At 44.7% G+C, this 23,076-nt stretch overlaps 1 protein-coding gene across 2 annotated transcripts in view; it reads right to left on the reverse strand.

Moving 5' to 3' along the window:
- The window catches only part of AZI2 (5-azacytidine induced 2), a 52,793-nt gene extending 32,608 nt beyond the window's left edge, over positions 1 to 20,185 (reverse strand). Inside the window, exons 1-4 of one of the 2 annotated variants that reach the window (XM_069730014.1) lie at positions 19,809 to 20,185; positions 6,782 to 6,990; positions 4,079 to 4,189; positions 3,853 to 3,952 (exon numbers count right to left, since the gene is read on the reverse strand). In XM_069730014.1, coding sequence (XP_069586115.1) covers positions 3,853 to 3,952; positions 4,079 to 4,189; positions 6,782 to 6,985 — 415 coding nt within the window. In that variant the 5' untranslated portion in view covers positions 6,986 to 6,990; positions 19,809 to 20,185. The remainder of the gene's footprint in view (positions 1 to 3,852; positions 3,953 to 4,078; positions 4,190 to 6,781; positions 6,991 to 19,808) is intronic. The other variant, XM_069730015.1, reaches the window with a different exon arrangement.
- Positions 20,186 to 23,076: the final 2,891 nt, after the last annotated feature.

Consider the following 23,076-nt stretch of genomic DNA (forward strand, 5'->3'; position numbering starts at 1 on the left):
CTGCCGAAAAAGGGGCGGGACTTCCGCCCATGCTCAGACTACAAGATCCATAATGCCTTAGCGAACAGGAAACCGCCTAAAAAAGGGGCGGGACTTCCGCCCATGCCTCCTGAAGTTTGCTTGTGGGGAAAAAACGCTGGAAACCAGCACAGCGCCGGATATAGTCGCCAGCAGAACGCGCGATGAAGCAGGAGCCCCCCCCCTGTGCAGCCCTCTGACAGCGCATAAGGTTAGACATAAAAAATACACATATAAATATATATATACATATATAAATATTAAAAGACGGTGCAGGCACCCTAACTCCTTACACCCTTCAGAAGGCGAGGAGAGGGACCGTCTGCCTCCTTTAAACACCGTAGCCGTGCATTGGTGATGAAGTGGAGGCTGCACGGACAAGGAATGAATGCCTGTACAACCTAGGGTTCCGTTACCTCAGGGTGGTCAGGTTCTTAGTCCGGCAAAAAAATCCCACGTCGCGGGAGAGGATACGTGGAGGCGACACTCCACGTGCTCGCCCGTTGTTGGTTTGGGGAGATCGGACCCCTTCAAAAGGGTCCGTCGCCCCTGTCTTATCTTCAGAGGAAAAAGCATCTGGGAAAACCCAGAGATGTGCCTCCTACGGACACTAAGCATAAACTGGAGCTGTCAGGGCCAGTGGCAAGGTGTATACTATGGAGGAGGAGCTAACTTTTTTTTTTTTTTTACCTACTTAGTGTCAGCCTCCTGGCGGCAGTAGCATACACCCACAGTCCTGTGTCCACAGTCCTGTGTCCCCCAATGAGACGATGGAGAAAAAGCCACCTTCAGCAGCACTAAGGCTGCATTCTGTGAAGGTGGCTCTTATGTTTATTATCCCTAGGAACGCTGTAGTAATGACTTTTATAAATTTCCAGCCGTACCTCTATTGAGTCAGGGAGGTATGTTTTCTCCCCGACTCAGCCGCCCATCATCCCCCTCTGGCCTTCCGGACTAGACACAGCGGTGTCGATAGAAGGTGAAGCTGCAGGAAGTGGAGTATAAGAACAGGGACTTGCATTTAAAGCAACACTCCAGGGTTGGAAAAGAAAAAAAAAAAAAACACTGGCGTGGTGCTTTAAAAGGAAACCTGTCACCCCGTTTTTTCAGATTGAGATAAAAATACTGTTAAATAGGGCCTGCGCTGTGCGTTACAATATTGTATGTAGTGTACCCTGATTCCCCACCTATGCTGCGAAATACATTACCAAAGTCGCCGTTTTCGCCTGTCAATCAGGCTGGTCAGGTCAGGTGGGCGTGGTGACATAGTTCTTTTCTTCTCCAGCTTTCCGTTGGTGGCGTAGTGGTGTGCGCATGTCCAAGTGCCGAATCCACTGCGCGCACGTGAAGAAACAGCGCGCGATCTGCGCTATTACCCCTGTCATCGGTGGAGGCGGCCATCTTCCTGGGGCTGCACGTGAGCAGATGGAGTGCTCTGCTGCATGGGGCTTCAGGAAAATGGCCACGGGATGCCGCGCGTGCGCAGATGGAGATCGCGGCGGCCATTTTTCCAAAGCAGAGTTTGCATCTCGGCTTCAGGAAAATGGCCGCCGCGATCTCTTCTGCGCACGCGCGGCATCCCGCGGCCATTTTCCTGAAGCCCCGTGCAGAAGAGCACTCCATCTGCTCACGTGCGGCCCCAGGAAGATGGTCGCCCCCACCGATGACAGGGGTAATAGCGCAGATCGCGCGCTGTTTCTTCACGTGCGCGCAGTGGATTCGGCACTTGGACATGCGCACACCACTACGCCACCAACAGAAAGCTGGGGAAGAAAAGAGCGATGTCACCACGCCCACCTGACCTGACCAGCCTGACTGACAGGCGAAAACGGCGACTTTGGTAATGTATTTCGCAGCATAGGTGGGGAATCAGGGTACACTACATACACTATTGTAACGCACAGCGCAGGCCCTATTTAACAGTATTTTTATCTCAATCTGAAAAAACAGGATGACAGGTTCCCTTTAAGTGTAAGTATTTCCCCTATAAAAAGGTGCATTTTCAAGGTCTTTCCAAGGTCCTATAAAATTTAGCCACAGGAAAGCAATAGTATAAATTAACTAAAGAACCTATACTCAGATGTTAAAATCGCCTGCCGCCCAGTGATCCTCGTAGGTCTTTGACTACCTGGATTTAGCAGTCACCTGAATAGACCGGACATTGTCATTGCAGCCAAGTACACAAAGCCGGTATGTGAGCACTGGAGTGGTGAGTGATTTTACAACAGCTTCCTCTAACTAAATGTTTTAAGATCTTGTAGAACCTATTTATGCGCCTATTTTGCTGTCCAATTCATTTTGAGAAAGTCCACCTTTATTGTAGATGCTGGCAAGGATGTGAAGTTGGCAAGCCAAACCATATGCATAAAGTGCAGCACAGATTCATCTCCACAGCACAGCCTCACTACTGAGCATGTACATAAAGTGCAGCACAGATTCATCTCCACAGCACTGCCTCACTACTGAGCATGTACATAAAGTGCAGCACAGATTCATCTCTACAGCACTGCCTCAGTACTGAGCATGTACATAAAGTGCAGCACAGAGTCATCTCCACAGCACTGCCTCAGTACTGAGCATGTACATAAAGTGCAGCACAGATTCATCTCTACAGCACTGCCTCAGTACTGAGCACGTACATAAAGTGCAGCACAGATTCATCTCTACAGCACTGCCTCACTACTGAGCATGTGAATAAAGTGCAGCGAAAGGAAATATGGATCCAGCTCCAGGAATAAAATGTAAAAACTTTATTAGTTCACATTAAAATGCTGCTGAGACATGACCGGCATAGTGGGTAAAGGAGAGCAACCAGCACCCGACTGGACGCGTTTCGAGCAACAAATGTGCCCTTAGTCCTCAGTATGCTGATAGAAACACAGGTTGCAATAAGTATGTTCACAGCAGGTGAGTACAATTAAAATGGACATGTGAGATAAATACAAACGTGATAAACTCAACATAGTCAACAAATTAAAACTACTTGACGAAAAGGTTGACAGAAAAATATATAAATAAACAACGTGCGATTACATAGAAAAAATAAAAATGATAATAAGGAAAGAAAAAACAAACAAAACAAAAAAACAACAACACAAGATTCGTTTGTAATGGAGCATAATCTCCTTTCTAAGATTTAACCCTGAAGGGGCTCTGGTATTGAGTCTGAAAATCCAGAAAGCCTCCCTATCACGCAGTTTTTTTTCCCGATCACCACCGCGTATATCTTTATGTATTTGCTCAATGGCAAATGTCTTAAGATGCATAGTTTGCCTGTCATGATAATTAATAAAGTGGTTAGATACATTGGATACATGTCGAAGTGTAGGATGTACTACATCATAAAGATGTTCTCTGAATCTTTCTCTGAACTTCCTAATAGTAGATCCAACATAGAACAATTTACATTCAGTACATTCAACAATGTAAACCACATGATCAGAGTTGCAATTAAGAAAATTTTTTATGGGAAAAGTGGTTAAATTTTGTGAGCAATTAAAAAAGTGCAGCACAGATTCATCTCCACAGCACTGCCTCAGTACTGAGCATGTACATTAAGTGCAGCACAGATTCATCTCAACTAAAAGCCCAGATCCTTACATCAGGAAAAGGACAGATATTTATAGGACATTTCATAACTTTCCCAAATTATTATGAAAAACATTTACAGCACATCCTGTATTGTACTACTGTACCCAATTTTATATTTTAGAAAATTGGAGTCCGTCCATTTTATACAGACTCCCAACTCCCCAAAATGGACACCGACTCCACAGCCCTGGATGCTAAAAGCTGCAGTGCCCCCCACACATTCAGCAGTGTAATGCAGCTTACCCTGATGTGTCTCCAGCTCAGATTTTGCTTGCAGCAGCTCCACTTCTTTTGACTGTAACTGCTCATTGAAATTAGTTGTAAATTCCATTTTCTCTTTCTCCTACATAAATGAAAACACACACTAACCAATAAATCCACGAGACCAAAGTGTATGTAAACATAAAACCTTAAAAGCCCGTGTACAAGGTGAAGCCAACATCACAAGGTAGTAGATGAGAACACTTACCATTGCGCTGAGTTTCTTTTTTAGATTGTCTCGCTCAATAGAAATCTCACGGAAAGCACTGAAAGCTTTGTTCACTTTGTCACTTTCCCCCATGCTTGGTTCTGCACAAAGCTAAATAATTACAAAAATAATAGCAATAATAATACATTAGAAAAACAACCCCGAGACTCAAAACAAACATTAAAAAAAATACGAAAATGAAAAAACAGAGTAATGCTTCAATGTTTCAGTTTAAATGGAAGTATACGCGAGACTACAGAATAGGAGAAGGACTTGGGTGTTCTGGTTACAAGTGAGCTGAGCAGCAGTACTCAATGTCAGGCAGAAGCTGCAAAAGCAAACAAGATTTTAGGGTGTATAAAAAGAGATAAAATACTGGGACACCAATGTTTTGTTGCCCCTCTAAAAATCACTTGTAAGGCCACATCTAGACTATGGGATCCAGTTTTGGGCTCCACATTTTAAAAAGGATATTCAGAAGTTAGAGTCAGTTCAAAGGCGGAAACTAGATTATTACAAGGGATGGAAGTCTTCTAATATGAGAGGTTGGAAAAGTTGGGTTTATTTAGCTCAGAAAAATAGACGTCTTCAAGGAGATCTCATTTATATGTATTCAATGCATGTGTAGTCAGTACAAAAGGTCCAGGGAGCACGTACTATGGGCAGAAGAAAGGTGATTCTGGCAACAATATAGGAAAGGGTTCTTTACAGTTATAGCAGTAACAGCATTTAAAAAAGGGCTGGATGCTTTCCTCAGAAAAAAAAAGGACAGTGGGTTATACTTAATTCAGTGATCAAGAATATGTAAGTGGGTTGGAAAAAGGGGTTTACAAGAGACGGGGGGAAATAGAAATGTTTAATAAAATGTGGTCTCCATGGCTTGAGTTGGGATAGGAGTAATAGAAGTTGGGAACTATAAGCTTCGGATAGGTGAGAACTACTTGAGGCATTGGCGACCTCAGGGGAGTATAGATTGGGGATGAGCTGTCCTATTGGGGGGGGGGGGGAGGGTTGTTGTGGGTATGTTGGGGTTTCTTAAAAATAAGAAAATGTGTATGTAACATATTGAAATGTGGATGAGAATGTGATGTTCTTTTTCGTTTATTGTTAATAAAAACCTATTTAAATTTAAAAAAAAGAATATGTAAGTGGTGGAGAGAGGTTGAACTTGATGGAAATAGTTGCATAGGTTGAAAAAAAGACCTAAGAAATGTTATGGGGAGGAGGGAGCTGGCAGTAGAAATGGAAACTGAACAAAATTGAGCAGCTTGCAGTGTATTGTTATATATGCAAGCTGCAAGAAACGATTACAAATTAGTACGATTTTCAAAAATACTTACAGGGGTTTTCTATTTTCAGGAGAGGTTTGTCCCCAGGCGCAGTTCGTTTGTTGTTGTTTTTTTAATACAATAAACTGAGCTGCTTTACTCATCCTATCTAGGTCCAGCACATGGTCGCCACCACTGTGTCTGTTGTTGTCTCCAGCACTGACGTCCCATCAACAGCGCTGCAGCCAACCAACGAGCTCCAGTGTAGATGACATGAGCTGCTCAGGACCCCTGACCTCACTGAGCTGCAGTACGGTCAACTTGTCTCCCCCACTGCGGTCAGACATCAAGAGCAGCATTGGAAAAGCAAAGAAAGACGTTGGGGAGGGCAATTAGGGCAGTGCTTCTATTATTTTAATATATAATGGTACCAAGGAACACAACTTTCCTGAAAGCACCTTTAAAAAGTGAGCCTCTTTGCCTATTCAAGCTGCCTGAATCTTGCAGCATTAGTCAGAGATTGGTTCCTTTTATGCAGCCATGCATTTTTCCCTCTGAAAAGCTGCAGAATTCAAAGATAACGTACTTTGAAAAGCCAACCGTGAATGATGAAACTAAGATGACCAGTTAAAGACGCAGGTCCTTTGTGGCTTCAACCCTGAACCACAATAGCCACCAATCCCCCTAAGCACAAGAGAGCAATAACTGAACAAGAACAGAATGGTCAGAAGAATAGAAGACAAAAAGCAAAGAAGAAGACCAGCCACCTGATGGCTTGATAGAAGACAACGGCGGAGAAGACCCTGGTGGATCTACCTAGGCTTGCACCAGATCGATCTTCCTACAGATCGCTCATCCAACAAGGTGCCATGGGTCAAGGTCTCAAATAGTTAGGTTACAGGCTACAATTTTTTACATTATTTTTCAGCATAACACATACATGCTACAAATACATCATTTTTATTCTTTAAAGAAATCTGGAGTCAGGTGGAACAGCTGAGACAGGAATATACAGTATGTCTACAACACAAAGTGGGAAAAGCACTGTTCAAGACATACGTCCACTATGTATGCATAAAGACAACTTCATTCCGACATTTTGGATATTGCAAACAGCCTTAACTGGATGTCTGACATTTTTTAGAGACAATTCACTTGCTTCAGGGTCTAGAACAGGCACCACAAGACTCAGCGATAGCTAATCCATGGCAGAAAGGCTGCATTGATAAGTACGTATACTGCTCGTATTATCTATAGATAAGTCCCATTAAAAGAAAATCCTGACAAATGTTTCTACTTTCATCCAATGGGATCGATATCAAAAGGGATTGCACAAAATATAAGGACCTCACCCAGAGGGAGAAGAGGGGCATGTGAAAGTAGTTTATGTAGAAAATGAAATAGTAGCCCCGACTTCCCATTAAACTATATGTACCTTATTCTCCAGGTGTCTTAATCTTTTCTTTAGGGAGCCATTTTCACGTTCAGTGTCTTTGAGGCGCTTCTTGATGTCTTCATATGCTGTGATGAGGGCAAAGTGTGAGGCCTCCCCTGAAGAGGCACTGGCTTCTCTTTTTCTTGTATGATCTCCTTTCTCGTGAGTCAGGATAAAGATATCATCGTCTATAAAGGGATCCATGATGGCTGAAACAAAGTAGAACCAATTCTATTTTTGAAAATGAAGGGAAACGGTTCAACATCACTTATTTTAATTGTAAAGGGCAGCGGAATAGGTTAATGCTATATAAAATAAAATGTATTAACTTATATTGAAGAAAACAGGAGCTCCTGTAGCCAGCAGAATACCAGAGACTTGTGGATATAAAATATATTATCTACAGTTAGATCCAGAAATATTTGGACAGAGACTGAATATTCGTGATTTCAGCTCCGCAGGGCACTATTTTGGATTTAAAACAAAACAACTGAGATCCAATTGAAGTGTAGACTTTCAGATTGAATTAAAGGAGTTGAAAAGAAAACATCTTGTGAAACGTTTAGAATGGCAACCATTTTTCTATAACGCATCCTTATTTCAGGAGCTCAAAAAGTACAGTAACCTGATCGCTAAATGGCGTAACAAGGGAGGATGGGGAGAGAGGGAAAAAAAAAAAAAAAAAACGCCGTTTTTTTTTTTCGGTTGCCAATATTTTGCAATGAAATGCAATAAGAGGCAAACGATTGTATCTACACCACAATTGTATCAATGAAAATGTCAGCTTGGCATGCAAACAATAGGCCCTCACCCAGCCCCAAATCACGAAAAATGAAGGAGATGCTACAGGTCTCGGAAAATGACGCCATTTTTTTTTAACCACTTAAATTAAAAAGAACATAGTCATGTTTGGTGTCTATGAACTGAACTCATAATGAGCTGGAGAATCATAATAGCAGGTCACATCACCAAAAGAATACCATATACTCAGTGAAGCATGGTGGAGGCAGCCTTCCTTTAGTCAAGGGAATTATGAATTGTTCCAAATGTTAAGTCAAACCTGTGTTAAAAATATTAATTTCCCCTTTCAACAACAACCCCAAAACACTCATATAGAGTGCTCTATGTCCCTTAGGTTTCTTTTCCTGCTCAGGACTTACTAACAACAACAACCCTAAGCATTCCTCAAAATCAACAAAACAGCTTTGCCAGAAGAAGATCAAAAGTTTTAGAACAGAACAAGCCAGAGCCAAGACCTGAAACCAACAAACTCTTTGGGTGACCTGAAGAGGGCGCTTTACATAGGAGATGTCTTAGTAATCTGACAGATTTGGAGCGCTATTGCAAGGAAGAATGGGCAAAGATTCAAGATGTGCAACAATTATAGACTGCTACTGTAAACACTAAATGCTGTCAAATTCAAGATATATTTCAAGAAAGTATTAGTTTAAGGCTATACATGAGAAAAGACCAGCAAGGGCCAGTGGATCACATACCCACAAGCTTAGCAGCTGACAACTCACGACCCTTTTCAGATACTGATCTTGTCTACCGTACTTATCATAAGAAGTGATGATTTTCCTGACTTTTTACAGAGATGGATAACTGCCAGGCTGTAACACTGACCTATATGGAGTCACCACAGGTGTGTCACTACACCCCTTTAAAGAAAAAATAACTCGGGAAATATCTGCTGACTGCGGCTAAAAGTGGCATTTTATTTTACAGAAATTCTTCAAATCTTCAGGTTACGAAACATACATCACCTGAAATAAGACAAAAGGGATAAGAAACAAAATTATATCTGCCATTACTTCCCCAAAGGGGATCGAAGGGGCAATGTTTCTCCTTGTGGACAGTGACACGCCAAGCCTGGCATGCCAATATGAGAAGGTTGTTAAGCCTTGCAATGCTTCTCTGGGAAATTAAATATACAATTTACAGAAAGGAAGAGGACTAGAACTCTTGTGCTACTTACTTGAAAGTAACGATCCTAAAAGTCATTATCAGCCCTTTAAACAAGCCTTGCCAACAATTTAGGATAAAAGACCAACTAGAATCTCAGTTTGAAGGCACAGTATTTCGGGGTATTGACCCTTGTCAGTGTAAAGTGTCTGAGAAAGGATTTGGCTAGGCGAGAGGCGTCTGAACGGGATACAAGGGGTAACGTATCTCGTTGTGGAGAATGATATGCCAAGCCTGGCATGCCAACATGAGGAGGCTTTTAAATCTTGTATGTTGCTCTGGGAAATTAAATATGCAAAGTGCCTCTTCAAAGCCAATATAAACCCTTCAACAAGCCTTGTCATTTGCCTTGGTTTTAAAGCCAAAGTAAAAGGAAAAACACCAGTTGTATAGTGCTGGGAACGTCCCCTCTCTAGAAAGAGATATTGATTATGACGCTGCTCTATGTGCAGTCTGAGAACAGCATTAGAAGTTTTCCTTTGTGGTTCAGTGTTGCTCTGAAGTTTATGCTCTGAATCAGGTCTTCTCTGCAGCATGCCTGAAAAAGCGAATGATCATATGCATAGCAAAGTAAACACAACTTGCTGTGCATATGTTCAGCCTATTGTTCACCTTAACCATGACGCAAAGCAGCAAAAAAAAAAAAAACAAAAAAAAAAAACTGACCACTCCTCAGGCTGCTTCTGTTTAGAAGTCACTCACTTCTTTATTAATTGAAGGGAAAACAAAAAAATATCACCACCAGCCACAAAGGACGATCGGAAAGACGCTCTAGGTAAAAAAGTGCTGGTGTGTTCCTGCTAGTAAAACTCCATATTCCCAGCAAGCCCATTTGTTCACAGTTTTGGGAGAATTTTGATTTCCTGATGCTACATTTCCAGTGAGTACTTGGCGAATTTCTTATATTGCAAATTTTCTTTGGCATTTCTGCAGATTTTGTCTCTTGTAGGTGTGTTTTATATAAAGGTGCTTTGCTTTTGATATTTCCTGCGGCGCCCGGCGTGCAGAGGCCCTGAGTGATGGCTGTGGTGGGTCTGTGTTCAGGAGGGGGAAGGGGGGAAGGGGGGGGGGGGGGAAAGACCTGCGTGTGCAGGGACCCAAACTAAAAAAGAGCCACCTTGACAGAATGCAGCATTAGTGCTGTGCAAGATGGCTCTTTTAGATACAAATGCCTAGGGGGGGGGGGTTAAAATCAGAAAGAGGTGTCACACAGAATGGTTAATAAATAACATTTACCACATGTCTACTTTACATCAGCACAATTTTATTAAACCTTTTTTTGTGTTAGGAAGTTGGGTGTTAATAGTGGACCAGCGATTTCTCATTTTTCCAACAAAATCTACAAACTTTTTTTTTTTTTTTTTTTTTTTTTAATGTACCACATCACATTTGAATTCACTTTGGTGGCCAGTATGACAGCAAATATTCTAAAGTGACACCATTCTAAAGACTGCATCCCTCAAGGCGCTAAAAACCACATTCAAGAAGTTTATTAAGCCTTCAAGTGCTTCACGGGAATTTTTGGAATGTGGGAGCAAAAATGATCCCCCCCCCCAAAAAAAAAAGAAACTAAAATAAATAAATTGATCTAAATTAATTTTCACAAGGGTAATGGCAGGTGGGTTGGGCAATTTCTTCTGAGAATGCAGATACCCCACATGTGGGGGAAATCTACTGTTTGGGCGCACGGCAGGACTTGGAAGGAAACGAGCGCCATTTGATATTTTGAATGCAAAAATTTACGGGTACAAATGTGCCATGTTGTGTTTGGAGAGCTCCTAATGTGCCTAAACAGTCAAAACCCCCACAAGTGACCCCATTTTGGAAACCACATCGCTCAAGCACTTTATCCAGGGGTATAGTGAGTATTTTAAACCCACAGGTACTACACAAAATTTGATATCATTAGGCTGGCATGTCGTCATTAGTGTTGAGCGCAAGTGCAACGGATAGAGTTCATAGATCATTATTTAATAATCTCTTGACAAATTCTTAATCTTGGCTCGTGGGACTTTCGCATAAGCAAAATGTGATGTAAAAATTTTAATGTGAACATTTGAGTAGAAGACGTAACGCCTTTCCTCGGGTGCATTGGGTGCTCTAGTGACATGCTCGAGTCCCTGCTCCATATGTTTCACCGCTCTTAGACACCCCCCCCCCAAAAAAAAAAAAAAAAAAAAAACACATGCGGGGATATGTGATACTCCGTGCATATCCGAGCACCTGATGCAAACTCGAGTAGCGAGCACTTGCACTCAACATTAGCTGTCATATCGCAATTTTCTTTTCTTTTTTTAAAAAATCCCAGTTCTAACCCCAACTGCAAAGAATTGGAAAAACAAAAATGTTATTTTATCATTTTTATCTATGTAAGGGGGTGACAAATTGGTATTTGATTTGCTATTTTTTTTTATTTTTATTTTGATCAGTGTGATAAACCCTATCACAGTGATCAAAAGGAAACAACAGGGAAAGGTCAGAGAGGACCAGCGCCTGCGCACTGCAGTACTTTGGTCTGCCCTCAACAGGGCAGATAATACACCTGCGCAGGAGCGCGATGCCTGGGAGCCATGAAGCAAGAAGGAAGGTGATCGTAAGAAGATGGGAGGCACAGGACCAAGACCAGCGACACTCATCGGAACGGACCGCCCTGCAGGTGAGTATAATAAAACTTCTATTTCTTCTCTTACAGGTCAGATCGGGGGCAATATAGAATGCTGTAGATCAGCCCTGAAAGGCAGTGGCCGTAACTCGTATCGGCCAAACCTGGTGACAGGTTCCCTTTAACGTCTCCTATAATCAACAACTCAGACAGTCGATGAGCTCAATGATTGGTTGCAGTGCTGCGACATCAAAGATGTGGACAATAAACACTGGGAGCAGCAGAGACTCCGCACTGGACCTGGAGAAGGTGGGCAATGGTCCTTTTTTTTTTTTTTAAACCAACTGCAGCCGTGAGATTGGGGATTTCAGAAAACCCCTTTAACTGGACAATTGTACATCAACTTTGCAAGGGACACTATATTACTTAGAACAGTAGGGCTGTAGCTATACCTACACCAAACAATACTACAAAATACAGATAACTTCCTCGTGTTCAGGTAGTGGATACATATATAACCTGCTGGGCGGAAACCACAAATTGTCAGGACTGCTGCAATCTATAGCACATCCACACAGGGACTGCCCTCTACAGCACATTCGTTACTCAGCCACACGATAAAGGTTTGTTCGCTCCGTGTCGGCTGCCTAAATCTATACAGATGACGAAAATGGGGGAACCAAAATATTCTGTGCAAATGAAGAGTTCTGGACCCTGCAGTGGTCACATGCTCAGCAGCACTCCATTCACACTGGACTTTCTAACCCCAGTTTTCATGATTGGTTGGGATTTCAGTCATCGCCCCATGATCGTATAACCCTCCATCCTGTGGACAGGCGATATACCGTATGTAGCTTGTGGGACAACCCCTGGTAAATAAGAGGCCATGACTCAGAATTCTTTGCAATCCCCCCCTCCCCAAAATTGTAATATGACCATGACACATGAATACACCCAAACATCACATGTGAAAACCACAATAATGCAATATTCACATATCACAGAATATTGGCCACAAGAGGAAAGAAACTGGCCGATACGGTCAATGGCTAAAACGCACCAAGACTAGGGCTCTGGCGGCATTAGTCAAAGTTGTGGTCAAAGCGTGGAAAAATTGGGCTTACAACTCCACCTCCCTGACCAAGAGTGGCGAGTAGGGAGCAGATGGATGACACCAGAGACGTTTCACATAACCCCGGTATGGCAGGCACTGAGGCGTATATCCAGGGTGGGAAAGCAGTAATTCAGGTTGACACAAGAGCCGACACTTCCTTATTCCTCATACACAGAAGTGACGCGACTTCTTCATGCTCTTCTGACACTGAGCAACTTATGAGGAGAACCATTTACAACATGGCAGAACCTTATCACAAATGTACACTGAAAAGCGTCCTAATAACAGTCCACAGAGCGGGCATGTCTACAGCCAGGGGCCCCGTCCTGCATCACACAAGTAACCATTTATCACCCACTCCTCAGTGCGGATCAGTAAGGGCAGAAGGTATCAGCGGGGTCCCGATATCAGAAGACAGCAGTGCTCACCCACGGGGCACATAAGGCCATTGTTCTGTGGGGACGACCACCGCACAGTCCGCAGAATATAGTGTGATAGTATGTAGGGGGTTATATACCCTGCTGCTCACCATTATTGACACCCCTTCATTTTTTTCATAAGCTGTATAATATCTTCAGAAATAAATGGAAATGCACCAAGTTTATATCCTCAGGATTTTTTTTTTTTTTTGTGGTCCAAAGTGATACAACAATAAACATTGATTTCAACTTACTTGTTGCAATTTCAAAGAACAGAATACACAGCATGTGCAGCAATAAACACACCCCTAATTAATATTTGATTGCATGCCCTTTGGCATTGATGACAGCCTCCAAACGTTTCTTGTAGCCATCTAGAAGCTTCTTGCACTTCTCAGCTGGTATTTCTGGTATTTTTTCCCATTCTTCCTTTTCCCAATGGCAGATTTCAGCTCTCCCCAAAGACTTCCAATGGGATTGAGGTCAGGACTCGGGTTGATTGACTAGCTACAGCGCTCCCCGAATAGCGGCCTCGGGACACCTGGAGCGGGTCGCGGGTGTGTGACAGTCACAATACATATATGGAGACACGGTTTTAAATTACTGTTTAGCATTTGCTCTTTTGTATTGAACACGAGTTCTCTATACAAAAAACTGTTTCACTTGATTCACTTTTTTTCAGGCGATATTCCACGTTATGCACTTACACTTCATGGCTGCCAATAATGATGAGCAGGGCTGTATACTGCTTGTGTGTACGTATTCATGTATAAGACTGCAGAAGTCAGATTTATGACAACATAAGTATTATTTGGTAATTGTGTGGTAATAGTATTTCAGGACAACATGGCGGTATAATGTGAGCACTGCATGTCAGTATTTCAGGACAACATGGCGGTATAATGTGAGCACTGTATGTCAGTATTTCAGGACAACATGGCGGTATAATGTGAGCACTGCATGTCAGTATTTCAGGACAACATGGCGGTATAATGTGAGCACTGTATGTCAGTATTTCAGGACAACATGGCGGTATAATGTGAGCACTGCATGTCAGTATTACAGCACTACATGGCGGTATAATGTGAGCACTGCATGTCAGTATTACAGCACTACATGGCGGTATAATGTGAGCACTGCATGTCAATATTACAGCACTACATGGCGGTATAATGTGAGCACTGCATGTCAGTATTTCAGGACAACATGGCGGTATAATGTGAGCACTGCATGTCAGAATTTCAGGACAACATGGCGGTATAATGTGAGCACTGCATGTCAGTATTTCAGGACAACATGGCGGTATAATGTGAGCACTGTATGTCAGTATTTCAGGACAACATGGCGGTATAATGTGAGCACTGCATGTCAGTATTTCAGGACAACATGGCGGTATAATGTGAGCACTATATGTCAGTATTACAGCACTACATGGCGGTATAATGTGAGCACTGTATATCAGTATTACAGCACTACATGGCGGTATAATGTGAGCACTGCATGTCAATATTACAGCACTACATGGCGGTATAATGTGAGCACTACATGTCAGTATTACAGCACTACATGGCGGTATAATGTGAGCACTGCATGTCAGTATTTCAGGACAACATGGCGGTATAATGTGAGCACTGCATGTCAGTATTTCAGGACAACATGGCGGTATGTGAGCACTGCATGTCAGTATTACAGCACTACATGGCGGTATAATGTGAGCACCGTATATCAGTATTACAGCACTACATGGCGGTATAATGAGAGCACCGTATGTCAGTATTACAGCACTACATGGCGGTATAATGAGAGCACCGTATGTCAGTATTACAGCACTACATGGCGGTATAATGAGAGCACCGTATGTCAGTATTAGGCTGTGTTCACACGTTCTGGTTTTTTCGCGGTTTTTCCCTATAAAAACGCTATAAAACCGCAAAAAAACCGCATACAAGAAGCATCCCATCATTTAGAATGAATTCCGCATGTTTTGTGCACATGATGCGTTTTTTTCCGCATAAAAAACGCATCAGGCACAAAATCCGGACATGCTCATTCTTTTTGCGGTTTTTATGCGGATTTCCCACTACAAAATGCATTGGGAAGTGTCCGGAAAAAACCGCGGAAAAAACGCGGCAAAAAACGCATGCGGATTTCTTCCGGATTTCATGCAGAAAATGTCCGGTTTTTCACAGGAATTTTCTGCATGAATTCCTGAACGTGTGCACTTAGCCTTACAGCACTACATGGCGGTATAATGAGAGCACCGTATGTCAGTATTACAGCACTACATGGCGGTATAATGAGAGCGCCGCATGTCAGTATTACAGCACTACATGGCGGTATAATGAGAGCGCCGCATGTCAGTATTACAGCACTACATGGCGGTATAATGAGAGCGCCGCATGTCAGTATTACAGCACTACATGGCGGTATAATGAGAGCGCCGCATGTCAGTATTACAGCACTACATGGCGGTATAATGAGAGCGCCGCATGTCAGTATTACAGCACTACATGGCGGTATAATGAGAGCGCCGCATGTCAGTATTACAGCACTACATGGCGGTATAATGAGAGCGCCGCATGTCAGTATTACAGCACTACATGGCGGTATAATGAGAGCGCCGCATGTCAGTATTACAGCACTACATGGCGGTATAATGAGAGCGCCGCATGTCAGTATTACAGCACTACATGGCGGTATAATGAGAGCGCCGCATGTCAGTATTACAGCACTACATGGCGGTATAATGAGAGCGCCGCATGTCAGTATTACAGCACTACATGGCGGTATAATGAGAGCGCCGCATGTCAGTATTACAGCACTACATGGCGGTATAATGAGAGCGCCGCATGTCAGTATTACAGCACTACATGGCGGTATAATGAGAGCGCCGCATGTCAGTATTACAGCACTACATGGCGGTATAATGAGAGCGCCGCATGTCAGTATTACAGCACTACATGGCGGTATAATGAGAGCGCCGCATGTCAGTATTACAGCACTACATGGCGGTATAATGAGAGCGCCGCATGTCAGTATTACAGCACTACATGGCGGTATAATGAGAGCGCCGCATGTCAGTATTACAGCACTACATGGCGGTATAATGAGAGCGCCGCATGTCAGTATTACAGCACTACATGGCGGTATAATGAGAGCGCCGCATGTCAGTATTACAGCACTACATGGCGGTATAATGAGAGCGCCGCATGTCAGTATTACAGCACTACATGGCGGTATAATGAGAGCGCCGCATGTCAGTATTACAGCACTACATGGCGGTATAATGAGAGCGCCGCATGTCAGTATTACAGCACTACATGGCGGTATAATGAGAGCGCCGCATGTCAGTATTACAGCACTACATGGCGGTATAATGAGAGCGCCGCATGTCAGTATTACAGCACTACATGGCGGTATAATGAGAGCGCCGCATGTCAGTATTACAGCACTACATGGCGGTATAATGAGAGCGCCGCATGTCAGTATTACAGCACTACATGGCGGTATAATGAGAGCGCCGCATGTCAGTATTACAGCACTACATGGCGGTATAATGAGAGCGCCGCATGTCAGTATTACAGCACTACATGGCGGTATAATGAGAGCGCCGCATGTCAGTATTACAGCACTACATGGCGGTATAATGAGAGCGCCGCATGTCAGAATTACAGCACTACATGGCGGTATAATGAGAGCGCCGCATGTCAGTATTACAGCACTACATGGCGGTATAATGAGAGCGCCGCATGTCAGTATTACAGCACTACATGGCGGTATAATGAGAGCGCCGCATGTCAGTATTACAGCACTACATGGCGGTATAATGAGAGCGCCGCATGTCAGTATTACAGCACTACATGGCGGTATAATGAGAGCGCCGCATGTCAGTATTACAGCACTACATGGCGGTATAATGAGAGCGCCGCATGTCAGTATTACAGCACTACATGGCGGTATAATGAGAGCGCCGCATGTCAGTATTACAGCACTACATGGCGGTATAATGAGAGCGCCGCATGTCAGTATTACAGCACTACATGGCGGTATAATGAGAGCGCCGCATGTCAGTATTACAGCACTACATGGCGGTATAATGAGAGCGCCGCATGTCAGTATTACAGCACTACATGGCGGTATAATGAGAGCGCCGCATGTCAGTATTACAGCACTACATGGCGGTATAATGAGAGCGCCGCATGTCAGTATTACAGCACTACATGGCGGTATAATGAGAGCGCCGCATGTCAGTATTACAGCACTACATGGCGGTATAATGAGAGCGCCGCATGTCAGTATTACAGCACTACATGGCGGTATAATGAGAGCGCCGCATGTCAGTATTACAGCACTACATGGCGGTATAATGAGAGCGCCGCATGTCAGTATTACAGCACTACATGGCGGTATAATGAGAGCGCCGCATGTCAGTATTACAGCACTACATGGCGGTATAATGAGAGCGCCGCATGTCAGTATTACAGCACTACATGGCGGTATAATGAGAGCGCCGCATGTCAGTATTACAGCACTACATGGCGGTATAATGAGAGCGCCGCATGTCAGTATTACAGCACTACATGGCGGTATAATGAGAGCGCCGCATGTCAGTATTACAGCACTACATGGCGGTATAATGAGAGCGCCGCATGTCAGTATTACAGCACTACATGGCGGTATAATGAGAGCGCCGCATGTCAGTATTACAGCACTACATGGCGGTATAATGAGAGCGCCGCATGTCAGTATTACAGCACTACATGGCGGTATAATGAGAGCGCCGCATGTCAGTATTACAGCACTACATGGCGGTATAATGAGAGCGCCGCATGTCAGTATTACAGCACTACATGGCGGTATAATGAGAGCGCCGCATGTCAGTATTACAGCACTACATGGCGGTATAATGAGAGCGCCGCATGTCAGTATTACAGCACTACATGGCGGTATAATGAGAGCGCCGCATGTCAGTATTACAGCACTACATGGCGGTATAATGAGAGCGCCGCATGTCAGTATTACAGCACTACATGGCGGTATAATGAGAGCGCCGCATGTCAGTATTACAGCACTACATGGCGGTATAATGAGAGCGCCGCATGTCAGTATTACAGCACTACATGGCGGTATAATGAGAGCGCCGCATGTCAGTATTACAGCACTACATGGCGGTATAATGAGAGCGCCGCATGTCAGTATTACAGCACTACATGGCGGTATAATGAGAGCGCCGCATGTCAGTATTACAGCACTACATGGCGGTATAATGAGAGCGCCGCATGTCAGTATTACAGCACTACATGGCGGTATAATGAGAGCGCCGTATGTCAGTATTACAGCACTACATGGCGGTATAATGAGAGCGCCGTATGTCAGTATTACAGCACTACATGGCGGTATAATGAGAGCGCCGTAAGTCAGTATTACAGCACTACATGGCGGTATAATGAGAGCGCCGTATGTCAGTATTACAGCACTACATGGCGGTATAATGTGAGCGCCGTATGTCAGTATTACAGCACTACATGGCGGTATAATGTGAGCGCCGTATGTCAGTATTACAGCACTACATGGCGGTATAATGAGAGCGCCGTATGTCAGTATTACAGCACTACATGGCGGTATAATGAGAGCGCCGTATGTCAGTATTACAGCACTACATGGCGGTATAATGAGAGCGCCGTATGTCAGTATTACAGCACTACATGGCGGTATAATGAGAGCGCCGCATGTCAGTATTACAGCACTACATGGCGGTATAATGAGAGCGCCGCATGTCAGTATTACAGCACTACATGGCGGTATAATGAGAGCGCCGCATGTCAGTATTACAGCACTACATGGCGGTATAATGAGAGCGCCGCATGTCAGTATTACAGCACTACATGGCGGTATAATGAGAGCGCCGCATGTCAGTATTACAGCACTACATGGCGGTATAATGAGAGCGCCGCATGTCAGTATTACAGCACTACATGGCGGTATAATGAGAGCGCCGCATGTCAGTATTACAGCACTACATGGCGGTATAATGAGAGCGCCGCATGTCAGTATTACAGCACTACATGGCGGTATAATGAGAGCGCCGCATGTCAGTATTACAGCACTACATGGCGGTATAATGAGAGCGCCGCATGTCAGTATTACAGCACTACATGGCGGTATAATGAGAGCGCCGCATGTCAGTATTACAGCACTACATGGCGGTATAATGAGAGCGCCGCATGTCAGTATTACAGCACTACATGGCGGTATAATGAGAGCGCCGCATGTCAGTATTACAGCACTACATGGCGGTATAATGAGAGCGCCGCATGTCAGTATTACAGCACTACATGGCGGTATAATGAGAGCGCCGCATGTCAGTATTACAGCACTACATGGCGGTATAATGAGAGCGCCGCATGTCAGTATTACAGCACTACATGGCGGTATAATGAGAGCGCCGCATGTCAGTATTACAGCACTACATGGCGGTATAATGAGAGCGCCGTATGTCAGTATTACAGCACTACATGGCGGTATAATGAGAGCACCGTATGTCAGTATTACAGCACTACATGGCGGTATAATGAGAGCACCGTATGTCAGTATTACAGCACTACATGGCGGTATAATGAGAGCACCGTATGTCAGTATTACAGCACTACATGGCGGTATAATGAGAGCGCCGTATGTCAGTATTACAGCACTACATGGCGGTATAATGAGAGCGCCGTATGTCAGTATTACAGCACTACATGGCGGTATAATGAGAGCGCCGTAAGTCAGTATTACAGCACTACATGGCGGTATAATGAGAGCACCGTATGTCAGTATTACAGCACTACATGGCGGTATAATGTGAGCACCGTATGTCAGTATTACAGCACTACATGGCGGTATAATGAGAGCACCGTATGTCAGTATTACCCCCAGGACACTCACCTGAGGTCAGACACACCACACAGCCGCTCCACCAGGACTCATCAATGCAGACTGGGTGCCGCCCTGCGCCGGCTCCCTACTTGGTACTGTGCCCGGTACTGCACTAGTCGGTGGCCTCGGTGGACTGGAGGGCGGAACTGCGGCTCTTCCGGACACAAAGGTTACTTTTGGTTTTGTTTCCAGCAGCTGCAAAACTGGCCTGGACGTCACACCGAGCAGTGGTGCCCGGAGCACTCATGGCGGATAGGAACCTCCAGGAGACACAGTGTGACAGGTCAGCCGGCGACACCGGCGTGCACACCGGCTGTGTACAGTCACAGTCAGTGTGCTAAAGGACCTCTGTCATGTCATGCCCACGTGACGAGTTGTTGTCACAGGAAGGGGCGGGGCGTCCTCCACCTGATACAAGGAAGCCTCGTCCAGCTGGGGCTGCTCGTGATCGTGAGGCGGCTGCGCAGAGAAGACGCTGAGTGGGCTGGGGAGCTGAGGGCTGCATGTTAGGCTGCCGTCACACTAGCAGTATTTGGTCAGTATTTTACATCAGTATCTGTAAGCCAAAACCAGGAGTGGGTGATAAATGCAGAAGTGGTGCATATGTTTCTATTATACTTTTGTGCTAATTGTTCCACGCCTGCTTTTGGCTTACAAATATTGATGTAGAATACTGACCAAATAATGCTAGTATGACGGCAGCCTTAGAGGGCTGCGTGTTAGAGGGCTGGGGAGCTGAGGGCTGCGTGTTAGAGGGCTAGGGAGCTGAGGGCTGCGTGTAATGCATGCATGTTAGAGGGCTGGGGAGCTGAGGGTTGCATGTTAGAGGGCTGGGGAGCTGAGGGCTGCGTGTTAGAGGGCTAGGGAGCTGAGGGCTGCGTGTTAGAGGGCTAGGGAGCTGAGGGCTGCGTGTAATGCATGCATGTTAGAGGGCTGGGGAGCTGAGGGTTGCATGTTAGAAGGCTGGGGAGCTGAGGGCTGCGTGTTAGAGGGTTGTACAGGGTCATGCTGCATAGGAAGGAGGGGATCCTGCTACTTGCGTGGGGCTGCATACTGAGTGCGTGGGGAAAGAGGGGTTCCTGTTACTGGCAAATTAGCTGGCGAGTTGGGGAGGGTCTGCACAGGTCCTCTCTACACAGTATGATGCTCTTTTAGGCCGGTTTCACATGTTCTGATATTTCCGGTATCAGCTATCCGTGTCTGTGTGTGTACTATGTGCAGCCCACGTGTGGCAACGGTCTGCCGCATTGGTACCGCACGGACGGCCGCTGGGGAAGTAGCGCTATTGTAAATGCTGTTCCCCAGCGGTTGCTGCTGAAGCCAGCTGTCATCCATTCTCCCTTGCTCGGCCAGCGAGCAGCGTGAACAGGGGAGAATGAATGAATGAAAAACCCGATGTGGGGCCCCCTATGTTCTTAAACCAACCCAGCAAGACTCACAGGTGTGGGCTGCTATTCTCAGGCTTGTATGGGGCCATATCCCCCCCCCCCCCCAACCTAAAAACAGCAGCCCACAGCTGCCCAGAAAAGCCACATCTGTTAGATGTGCCCATTCTGGTGGTGGCAAGTGGGGAAATGAGGGGTTAATGTACCCTTCCTATTGTAAGGTGACATTAAGCCGGCTTAGTAATGGAGAGGTGTCAATAAGACGCCTATCCATTTACTAATCCTATAGTTGGTAAAGGGTTAAACACCACACAGTAAGAATAAAGTCTTTAATGAAATCATACATCACACAATTTTGCCATCTTTATTATACTGGTAATCCAAGTGAAGCCCTCGATCTCCTGTAACAAAAAATAATAAACCAACAATATACCATACCTGTCCGTCGTTCAGACAATTCTATGCCGTAATCCTTATCTGGGGGATATACAGTTTACAACCTGGAGTGCTGCTAATGCTACCGGCCCAGTTGTAAACTACTGGGGAATGAATGAGCCGCAGCAGTCACAGGCTCAGTAACTAGCGGAGACGTCACTGAGTCTGTGCTCGCTGCCAACATGAACTCCTGTAACCTCAGGACCATGGGAGAATGCAAGTGATGAGGTTACAGCAGTTCATGCCGACTGTGAGAACAGCTTCAGTGAATAGAGGTGATGTCACTGAGCTGCGCTCCCTCACAGCCTGACCCGCACTGAACTCTTGAGCGTGGAAATATCAGCTGGCGTTTTCCCACGCTCAAGAGGTCATCTGAGTTCAGGCTGTGAGGGAGCGCAGACTCATTGACGTCAGCACTTGTCTCTGGAGCAAACGCCGGCAGCTTCTCATTCATTCCCCAGTAGTTTACAGCCGGGACGGTCACATTAGCACTGTTCCTGGTTGTGAACTACACTGTGTTCCAAATTATTATGCAAATAATATTTTTCTCGGATTTTCCTAAATGGTCGGTGAAAATGACCGTCAGTCTAATAAATTTCATCACCCGTTAGATTATACATCAAATTTTATTGACGAAACCTCTCAATGATAACAGTATAATTTCCAAAATGAATGAAAACTCAAAATGCACTGTTCCAAATTATTAGGCACAGTAGAATTTCTATACATTTGATATGTTTTAAAGAACTGAAAATGCTCATTTGTGGAATTTGCAGCATTAGGAGATCACATTCACTGAACAAAAAAGCTATTTAACTCCAAAACCTCCTAACAGGCCAAGTTACATGTTAACATAGGAACCCTTCTTTGATATCACCTTCACAATTCTTGCATCCATTGAACTTGTGAGTTTTTGGAGAGTTTCTGCTTGTATTTCTTTGCATGAAGTCAGAATCGCCTCCCAGAGCTGCTGTTTTGATGTGAACTGCCTCCCACCCTCATAGATCTTTTGCTTGATGATACTACAAATATTCTCTGTACAGTTGAGGTCAGGTGAAGATGGTGGCCACACCATGAGTTTATCTCCTTTTATGCCCATGGCAGCCAATGACTCAGAGGTATTATTTGCAGCATGAGATGGGGCATTGTCATGCATGAAGATGATTTTGCTCCTGAAGGCACGTTTCTGCTTTTTAGACCATGGAAGAAAGTTGTCAGTCAGAAACTCTATATGCTTTGCAGAGGTAATTTTCACACCTTCAGGAACCTTTAAGCGTCCTACCAGCTGTTTCCCCGTGATTCTGGCCCAAAATGTGACTCGTCCACCTCCTTGCTGACGTCGCAGCCTTGTTGGGACATGGTGGCCATCCACCAACCATCCAATACTCCATCCATCTGGACCATCCAGGGTTGCTTGACACTCATCAGTAAACAAGACTATTAGGAAATTAGTGTTA

This window comes from Ranitomeya imitator, chromosome 6, assembly GCF_032444005.1.
Source record: "Ranitomeya imitator isolate aRanImi1 chromosome 6, aRanImi1.pri, whole genome shotgun sequence".
In the NCBI taxonomy this organism is placed as follows: domain Eukaryota; kingdom Metazoa; phylum Chordata; class Amphibia; order Anura; family Dendrobatidae; genus Ranitomeya; species Ranitomeya imitator.